The 11,153-nt window shown below is 31.9% G+C and overlaps 1 protein-coding gene across 1 annotated transcript; it reads right to left on the bottom strand.

Moving 5' to 3' along the window:
- Positions 1-118: 118 nt before the first annotated feature.
- On the bottom strand, positions 119-10,559 carry LOC113519670 (zinc transporter 7). The gene is made up of 3 exons (XM_026904827.3): positions 10,054-10,559; positions 9,474-9,691; positions 119-4,204 (listed from the first exon to the last, which is right to left on the bottom strand). Exons 1-3 carry the CDS (start codon positions 10,241-10,243, stop codon positions 3,572-3,574), a joined length of 1,041 nt encoding a protein of 346 aa, XP_026760628.1. The 5' UTR covers positions 10,244-10,559; the 3' UTR covers positions 119-3,571.
- Positions 10,560-11,153: the final 594 nt, after the last annotated feature.

The raw sequence follows: 11,153 nt of genomic DNA, 5'->3' as shown, positions 1-11,153 counted from the left end.
TATTATACAATAAATCACAACGTTTCTTCCAACAATTTTATTTGATTGACCGATTTCGATGGCTTCGCATGGATTTGGGATAGGTGCGGTGATAAATAAAATTTTATATTTTGGCAACTTAGTTTTAATCTTTCAATTCGTACAAATTAATGTTCTGTAGTGCCACAATTTGTGTTGTGGTCATAAATAAAAATATAATAGTGATCTAAGTCAATTCATAAGTGGGTATCACATTTTAGAGCTTAGAAATTTAATTTTGAATAGTTTACATAATATGTAAACTATATATTATATCCAATTTTAACGACTATGCCATAAAACAAATTGGTAACAATTAAAAATGTTTTTACTTGTTGACTTAACTAAGTACGTCCACGCTTTGCGTCGTCACCCGCGATGCATCTATTAGTGCAGATAACATATCCATAAGTGTAGCTTGAGGGCTTACCATGAAACTTTTCTCGAAATTTCGGGACCGAACGAAACAAATTTAACGTTAAAGTTACTTAATACGTACCGTTTAAAGATATTAAAAATGTTTAAAATATCGTTCCTTTGAACTTTTATGGTAGAATTTATGACAAACTAAATATGAAGCTCCATTTGCTAGGTTGATATGAATGAAAACACCGTCAAGTTCGAACATTCGGATTTCCATTTCATGGTAGATTCCCCGTTCACTTGTACATAGGGTTACTTAATATTACACCATCAACGCGAGCTTTCTACCAAGTGGACTGGGAAGTATTAGAATCGAGATTAACTGACAGAAATCGATGTAGAGGACACCAGCCAGGCAAACCGCAAATAATAATTTGCCTGGAAAATAACTGGATGGGGCCCTTAAAAACGATCATTTGAGATAATAATGTACAATAACATAAATGCTTTAAGCTTTAACATATAGATACATCATTGACAAACTATATGCATATGTTTACATAGCTATGCTTTATCGTGAAAACAAAATAATTTTTCAACCAGCTCGATTCAAATTGTACAATATTTATTTCTGGCACTAATTCCGGACTTAATCCCACAATTTATACACAAAAGTATATCTTTAAATTATGACTAATCCTGCCTAAACTATGTGTGACCTAATTTTCGTATATCTCATACAAATTGCACCAATTCTCTTTTTATTACACAATGAATATTTAAGACTACGCATGTAATTTTTTTTAATATATTAAAATTAAATTTAAATATTTTGGCTAATAAAACCTATTTGCCAGTGAGAGTCGCCCTAAAAATCCGTTACTAAAATGTATTATTATGTAATTATTTATCATTGAAAATAATTCATAAATCTCTAAAACAATGTTTTGTATAGAAGGGCGAGTATAGTAAAATATTATATTCAGTATTTTACTTTTTATAATACTTATTGGGAGATAATAAATATATTGATATATAACCTATATAATTAAACATGATACTGAATATTTTTGTTATTAATTTGCAATAAAATCTAATAATTAATATAGAGTAATAAACAGAAAAATATAGCAGATATCAAACTTTTATTTAGATTTAAAATAAAAATCCTAGTCAATGTTGGTGTATTTGCAAATTGTTTTATTATTGAAACTGATGTTTCCATAAAAATCAAATTCACATAATGTTACCAATTTATTGACTTCACAAGGCTGAATTTATTACCATTATTATATAGAATGGGCCACCCCCTTCCTTTCCTGTGTATGACATAAGAGATGACTAATGGTCGAAGGATGGGCATCAGCAACTCTCTTAAAACATCACCAAAGCGTAACTGCAATTGCCAAACCGCCAGCCAAGCGTGGCAACTACAGGCAAAACCCTTTTTTCAATGGAGTAGGCCTATGTTCAGCTGTGAACGGCTGATGTGATGATAGGACCAACTTGGGTGTGAACCGTTTTTGTAAATCGTTTCAATTAAAAAAACAATTATCAAAATCGGCTCTGAACTACTAAAATATCGGGTAACATATTATCTATGAAAGAAAAACAATTTTAGTAAATTTGGTATATCCAAATAAAATTTAAGTATATTAAATAGAAAAAATCAACCTCGTTCTCAATTAAAAATGGCGTAAGTCCCTATTCGGCTCACATATAAGTGTTTTATGTATATCACTTTATTATATATGATAACGTACAAAATACAAGAGTCTATACACAATTTTGAAGTAGTATTAGCTAAGTATTTCTAAACAAGTTTAAGTAAAAGAATCTTGTGAGTTTCTGGCTACATATTCATAAAAATTATAAATAATCAGTGTTGTGGCCTCAGGGTTTCCATGAGTATCTTCTGTATACAAACATCTCCATGATGTTCTTTTTATAATAGTCCATAGTAATGTTCATACTTTTCCAATACAAAAAAAAAAAAAAAGTTTTTGGAATATGGTAAATAATGTTTGTTCTATGAGATGTATGAGTGGATTTGAATTAATTTCTATGTTAATTTAATCTCTAAAATGCTACGAATATAGATTGTATATAACGTAATCTCTTGTAATTGTTACTTTGACAGATTTGTAAATGCTCGCTATAAAATGCTATAGAACTATAGTCTTTAAATCGACCTAGCTAGATACTCAGGTGAATGCTTCCCTTTTTTTTTCGTGTTTGATACCCATTACTGTAAACTTGCTATTGCCCTATTCACAATTTTAATTTAAACATGAATTCCCCTTGAGTTATGTTGTTTTTTCTTCCATTATAAAAAGTATAATTTTTGCTTAACAATAATGTGGAATGTAATATTATAAATTTATAATAAAAGGTAGAGAAATGCAATAGTTTGTTATAGTTTTAAATTACACATTACATATAAGAATTTTAAATTGCCTTATGTACAATATATTGAGGATGTAAGTAAAATATTTATAAAATAAAAAATAATCTTTACATAAATTCATAACAAAATATTATAAATAATAAAAATATGACAATATAATAATAATAATTTGCTATACTATATTATTTTTCCTTATTTTAACACGGTTACTTTGTAACAGTAACAACCAACAAACTGGCTATGAGTCATATAACATTTGCTTCAATAGACATTTTTGTAGCTATATCAGTTTGATAAATACACGATGAAAATTAATGGGACCTTTTGCCAGTGGGTGACCTGAAAAATTTTCTATCTCACATATTTCTACTACCACCAAATATCTTGCTTGTATTGTTGAGAAATAACTATTGTAAGTCGTACTGTATTGTTATGTTGGCTATACTCGCGTTTTAAAGGGGATTCTCAGTCGGGCACGAAAATAGTCAATTATGAGCTCAACAGAAGCCCTTATTCGTGAGTTTATTAATTGCCAATGAAATTACTAGGTATTGTGACTCAAGATCTCTGTCACAAACACGAGCGATGTCTCTGTTATACCACACATTCTTTATTACCATCCTAACTGCATTATCGTTGAAAATAAAAATGAATGGTTAAAATAAATACCTGCATCACATTTAAAAAAAAAAAAAAACATTGTGGAGAATAAAATTACATTATATACATTAATTTCCACGTCATGGAAAACTGTACATTCACTATTTATTATTAAGCTCAAGATCAGAGCGGGAAATAATCTAGTTGGACGGTCAAATACTTCACGCCCGCCTCACGGAAAATCCTTGTGGCTTGTTCCGTCACATATCTAGGGTCCACTTCTCTCGCCACTTCCAATTTGATGGCCCCTACGTGAACATCACTGCACAAAGTCCAGAAGTGGGGTTCTTGGACCGCGTGAACACCTGCCAAGCCTACTACACGCGTAAATAGGTTGGGTAGTGCACGCTCAATTGTTATTGGAGTCCGTTGCATGAGCACACCTGCTGAATCACGAACTAAAGGTATTACACTTGCAGCTATGAGGAGTGCGATCGCCATGGAGCATATAGGGTCTGCCCGCATCCATCCGAACATACGCATGAGTATAGCGGACACGATGACCCCGACCGAGCCCAGGGTGTCTGCTAGCACGTGGAGGAACACCCCACGCATAATGGCGGAGCCAGATCCCGTTGGGGCCTCAGGCTCGTCGTGAGAGTGCCCGTGATTATGATTATGAGAGTGGCCATGTCCGCCGTGGGAGTGTCCGTGACCGCCGTGGCCGTGCCCATGCCCGTGGTGGAAGGCGTATATGCCAACCATGTTGACAAGGAACCCTAATATCGATACGACGAGTAGACGCTCGTGCTTTACCTGAAAATTACACATATTTTTTTTTAAATACAGTTACTATTTCAGAAACATTTTCGACATATTAAAAAAATATTTTTTGAATATTTGTAAAAACTGTGAAGTCACGTAAAAGACTATACAAGAAAGAAACAAATCGTTTTCATATTTTTCGTGTTTGTTGAGGAAATTGTTCAATGTTATAACACTAATGCCAAATTTTGGATCGTTAATAAATATTTTGCAACTAAATTTGTCAAAATTCTAAGGAGCGATGGTCATCTTTGTAATAGTTTCTGATTACTTTTTCAAGACGATCTACTGAATCCTTTTTGATGAAATTAAACAAATACCACAGATCAAATACAGTACGTAAGGTCATTAAAAAGTTACATTTATCCTACCTACAGCCTTTTAACTATTAACAAAGTTATTCATAAAATGTCAAACCTCTCATGAACCTATTTTGGCTATATTTTTAACGGTATTTGAACCGTTTTGTCTTTTTATATGTTTGCCAAATTCTGAGTTTGAATAAAAGTTAAAAAAAAAAAAACAGTGTAATAGTTAAAATAGATTTGTAGATTGTAGTTTTTATAAATAAAGGGCTAAATGTGCCCATAAAGTAATCGAAAATGGAACAGAGCTTTCTATTTTGCACGTTTATATTGAATATACAATAACAACGAACAGTACAATGGCATCAGGTAAACGAGTTGAGAAAAATATAATACGTAACCGATTGGCGAGAACTGACATTTCAACAGCGGTGTTGAAACTTATTTGTAACTTACTGCAACTACGTGTACTTTAGGTTTTTTTTTTATTCTTATTAATATTTTCGTTTCTAATAATAAAAATAAATTGTTCATTCCGCTTGAGCTATTGGTTTACACTGGTGAGGTATCAGTGGGAGACGATAAATGAAATCATCTGTGGAAGAGTTCTTCCTATACCACCACATCAACCATCAACTGTTCATTGTTGAACTTAAACCTCCCCCTATTGGAGGGTTTTGCTAGTAGTTGCCACGTTTGCAGGCAGATTGGCAATCGCAGTTACGTTTTGATGTTTTAAGAGGGACGCTGCTGTTCATTCCTCGACTATTGAGTTCCTTTACGATACCCACGAAAAAAGAGTGGCCTATTTAATGTCGAAGCCACATGGCGAAGAATAGAAAGGGAGAAATATGATTTGAAATAATTAAGGATTATTGTTGTTGTAAGTTGCTGTTGAAATAGAAATCTTTAGCAACCTTCAACGTTGATGTGTTCTACGTATTGCCGTAAATAAAATTAATTTATATTCTTGCCTTTATAAAAAAAATTACATAATGTACTTTTTTTAATAGGTGAGAATGGAATGGTACCCCGTCTGGACTATCGGTATATGCTGACTGGACACCAAAGAGAAGTGATAGATGAGGATGAAGGCATGTCAGTTACCCCATCGCGACGAATTTCGCAATAATTAAGCACGTTAGTTTCCAGGAGGAACTGCGTGAAAGTAGACTAAATTAAAGGGTATCAATCCCTTACACTCAAATCCTAAGGTGGGTGTCCAATCACTCGAACGACGACAACTCGACGACATAGGTCGAAAAACAACAAAAAAAATGATGAGCCACACAATAGCTGAACACGCCGTCAATATGGAAGGCTAAAGCTTTTTAACTCAATAGCCAGCAAGGAAATGTCAAAATTAGTTATAGTGTTTAAATCTTTAAATCACAAAATGTTTGTCCTAATATGTTCTATAAGCATAAGTAGATCCTTAGTTTTATATAAAAAAATTTAAGTACTCCTATACTACATGTAGGTAACTTGTAATTAATGGGGCATCCTCTTGATTTATTACAATATACGTTCAAGCCATGAACAAGTTGGCTTATCATTTTATTGCATATGGGTAAATCGCCCAGCTATCAATTTTCAACTATTACATATAGCTTATAAGATTGGTTTTTCTTTGAAAATCAATTGCAGTGGAGTCAATTTAATCATTAACCATTACAATTAAATGTGTCTAATTAAGCCACATGATTATATGCGAAAAATTCAGTAAGCAACAAAATTTCCATAAATTAAAGATACTTCAACCGACTTTTAAACGGAGGTTGTCGATCGATTCTTTTCTTGTTTATTACCTAATTAACTCCGTCAATAATAAATCGATGTAGAAAATCCGTTTTTTTTTATCTGAAAGGATATACGTACTATTGTATTTGTGTAACGTACTACTGTAGATTGATTCCAGAGAAATTTTATTAAAATCGGTTAAGTTGTTAAGTTTTTAAATCAAAAGAATTGAAAGGTCGATAGACCGTTTGTAAAGTCGAAAGGTCCGAATTTGTCGTCAAATGTATTAAAAATTAAAAGGAAAATTTGTGTCTCAAAATTATGTCCGTCTACCTTTCGGTCTTTGTCTAAGTCCTTTTGTTTTGTCCCAAGCTGTCAGTTTTAATTGTAGAATGTCTTAGCGGCTAGCGAGAAAACCGATCAAAGAAGCCGCAACAACTGTTTTAGCCAGAATTGAAATCGTTTTTTTTTTGTAGTACCCATTTTAATACAATTTAAAATGCAAAACGAACTAATGGTCCTCTTGATGGAATACCTCAAAATGGGGGAAAGGGATTGTTAGTAATGGTGTCTAACTGGCCCATTGCCAGCAATACACCCATATCAGGTCAACCTCCACACAATTCCCCCTAGAAACCATCGTGGTTAATTCTAGCAGAATTGCTTACGAGGGGCTAAAAGACCTGCTTTCCTCATCACCTATCATCCCTCACTGGTGCTCCGCCAGCGTATACCGATAGCGCAGGTGGGTAACCATTCCATTATCACTCATTAAAAAAAAAAAAACACCTCAAAATAAAACCCTACACCGAGCTTACTGGCAACGATAATAGTACGCTAATAACATTCCCTGGTCATGGTGTTTAGCGGCCCCATAACTAAAAAGCCGGTCAAATGCGAGTCGGACTCGCGCAACGAGTGTTCCGTACAGAATTATGAAGTTTAATTTTTTTTTGTGTGAAATAACTACAAATTTACAGTTTTCGGATTTTTTTCCTTCATTTATGCTACATGACATTGCTTCTTGCCAAATTTCATAATTCTAAATTTTGATTCCCTTTGCGAATGTCAAAATATGCGATATAAATTGAATGAACGGCCGTATCTTTTGATTGCGTCGATTTAGAAACTTCATTTTTACTGCTTTGAGAGATTGCAAACATGAGTACGTGACATTAATTTCAACTTGATACTTTCACACAATCTTAAGGAAAAAGGTCTTAACAGACAGACGAACCAACGGACGGACGACGAAGTGATCCTATAAGGGTTTCGTTTTTCCTTTAGAGGTACGGAAGCCTAAAAATCAAAATATATCAAATGGATCTCTACTTAGGCACACCTGGGAGGTTACAAAGTGTCTACCTTACATGATTTACAATAGGATTGTATTTGGATAACCCACTGAGTTTAATTGACCTCCCACGTAAAGGAGGGATTATTAACGGTGTAGTATATTTATATTAAAAAGTTAATAATAATAAGTTTATTTCCTTCTAAATTTTATAATTACTCCAGCCACGACAAATTTATATCGCTAAGTCAGTGAAAACCTGTTATTGGCTTTTTATATGGATAAGTTGTTATTGTTTTAAGCTATAAATTGTAAGCTGTTGGTTTTCCAATAAATAAATAAATAAGTTAAACAAATTAAATTCTGATTGTTTTAACCCATCAGAAACTACAGTGATAAACTAATAATGAAAAATCTGTAAGGATGGACTGTTTGATCTGTCTTAATACCTTACTGGTATCCTGTCAACATATACAAATAACGCAAGCATGGGTTAGTATTTCATATTTTAAAATAATCCATGAAATATATTTATAAATTATAAATTTTCATGCATCTAAGCTAGACGCATAAAAATGTAAAATTGATATAAAACCGCTGAGTGCTGGCTAGCTTATCTAAGTTAGAGATAAGTTAAGATTAGTGCTGGAAATGAAATACATAATAATGTAATAAGTAATACATGTTTTTGATAAGAGCCAGATAAATATACCTAATATAATTTTTATTTATGTCTATTTGTTTGCATGGATTGAATTTATTTATTAAACACAAGGAAGGAACGTGGCTACATTGAACCCTGCACTAGACGAAACTGTATCATGAGAGTCTATAAAGGGATAACCAAGATGGAATGTTTTGCATATATAGATAAGTGAGTGAGTGAGAAAGTATTTTAATTTTGTAATAGATATAACATTTATACAAATCATAGTATGATCAACTAGCTAGTATAATGGGTATATATAGAACACCCTTGATAGTGTTCAGGATGCAATCTGGTCATCTTCCACTCAACAAATTTTATCATCTTATAAGAATGAAACAATCACCAAATTGTATGTATTGTGACAAAGTGGAAGACCTTCTACATTTGCTGGTGGAATGCGGCCAGAATTGTAACCTGAAACCGCGGATTCTGGGTGATATGCCATTATATAAAGGTAATGTCAATTTTATACTGGGTCAACCTGGCAGTCACAATGCAAGACGGCAATATCTGCGGGTAAAGGTGTCCTTGATGGACTGACAGACTGACTTTCAGACAATCCCTATGAGGCTCGCATAGTCACTCCGAAGTACTAATGCCTCAACAAAAATTTGATTAAAGAAAACACCCTTAAGAGAAAAATAAGTTTGTAAATTTTTATAAATAATAATACAGTTTCCGCATAATGCAATAAAAAGATAACTGTGAATTACTGTTTGTATTTTATATTAGTTAAAACTTTTACTAGCTGCATTCTGTGGCTTCACCTGAATAAATCTGCTCATAAAGATAGGATAAATGTGTACTAAGTTAGGATATAGCACTAAGTCTGTCTTTCCTATCATATTTTCTTTTGGTCAATAAAGTTATTTAAATAAATAATAAACCTGATTATCAAACTTTATTTTCAAATCCATTTAGTAGTTTTTGCGAGTTAGAGTAATCCATCCACAGTGACAAACTTTCACATATCTTTTATTAGCAGAATTGAACAATGTTAAAAAAAATATCATAAGTTTTAGCTGATATAAGAATAATTCAGATTTGTATCATTATAGTACACAGACAAATTCTTACAAGTTAATTTTTCCTTTTGTAATACAGATCATTTTCATTAAAAGCATCTTTAATTGATAGATTACTAAAATAGATATTCTTTTAAATATTTTACTTAATAATAATAATAATTGAATAAATAGAATAATGATTTACCTCTGGTGGCTCAATAGCTCGTTCCACCGCTTCACTCATAATGAAAAATGCAATAAATAACAGAAACAATCCATTTACAAAGCCTGCCAACACTTCAGCCCTGGCATAACCATATGAGTAGCGACTGTTGGCTCTCCACTTCGATATCAAGGAGGCAGCCAGACCAGCCACCAGTCCCGTGCAATCGAAGAACATATGGAATGAATCTGAGATGAGACCTGCAAAATATAATATCAGTTAATTTACTGTTCTGATTTTTATTATACCTAGAATTATTTAGGTAATATTTAAAAAGATAAAATTTGATGTGAGTTCTATAAAAAGAATAATAAGAATCTAGAATAAATAAACAACTACTGAATTTATATGGTAGACTTATAGATTCATTTTATTTTGTGGTTTATCATTAAAATATATGAACATTAAATATTTATTATTAAATTATACACCAAAAATCAAACATTATAAGACATGTTATATATTTAATACCATACTTTTCCAACACAAACTGGAAATGGTAGTGAATAAAGTTTGCTAAAAATAGGCGATTTAAATTTTAAAACAAATATATTTTACTTACCCAAACTGTTTGTCCATATGCCATAGAAAAGTTCAACAAAAGCAAATGATAAATTAAGTAATAAAAATAGAAACAAGTTTCTTGAATTCTTATCAGAGTAAATTAGTCTGAGCCAACTGGGAAATTTTTCTCTGTAACCACCCAAAGTACCGCGCGGGACCCGGGTATCTTTTTCAATGAGGGGCAGCATTGTATGATTTTTAACTACAGACGGTCTATATCACGTCATTTCAAAAATAATTCAATCAGAAACCATAAAACTAAACACAAGAATCACTGCATACGTGTACGAAGTGAACAAGCGGTCTATAACCTCATGAATAAAATCTATTACAAAAATGTACTGAAAGAACTTAAATAAATAAGCCTTTTAATTTAGTAGTTGCTTAATATATTTAAGTCATGCATAATCATTATTTTACTAATAAAGTTTTAACGTTGTACAAGTAAAATAAAAGTCTCGCTAGTTGACAACATTTTGCAATTTCAGTATCACTAGGTTGTCATTTTTCTGTCAAATTCAAAAACTAAGATGCATTAATGGACCCCATACATAATTAATTGATTTAATTATATGACTTATTGACATATAATTAATTTCAATTATATGACAAAAATGTACATAAAATATAAAAAAAAATGTAAAAAAATATAGTACATGTCGTCGCCCATAGCTTTGTAGTATAACACAAAATAGTTTCATTTTTTATTAAGCAGTTTACAGTATTTTAAGGAAAACAATATTACAATAATATAAATAAATGTTATCAATACAATTTTTTAATGATGAAATAAATTAATTTCTCTCTTTTACGTATATTAAAATATTTGTAATAACATCTGAATTAAATTCATTAATTTCAAAAGTATGTACTACATTTTGCTACTGGTAATCTTGCAATTTAATTTCATATATTTGATCTGTGGTAACAACGAAACTTCACAGGATTGGTTTGTTTTATAGATGTCTCAATATCAGCCAATCAGTGTAAAAATTTAATGTGTAATCGGATAAGTGAAACAGCACTTTCGTGGTGAGTCATAGACTGCTAAATGACACTCATTTCCGGAAAAGTTTATCTTTACGCTTCAAGTCTATG

Source organism: Galleria mellonella, unplaced genomic scaffold (genome assembly GCF_026898425.1).
Source record: "Galleria mellonella isolate WM207_F2 unplaced genomic scaffold, CSIRO_AGI_GalMel_v1 utg65, whole genome shotgun sequence".
Classification (NCBI taxonomy): domain Eukaryota; kingdom Metazoa; phylum Arthropoda; class Insecta; order Lepidoptera; family Pyralidae; genus Galleria; species Galleria mellonella.
This window is presented reverse-complemented; position numbering and strand designations above follow the sequence as displayed.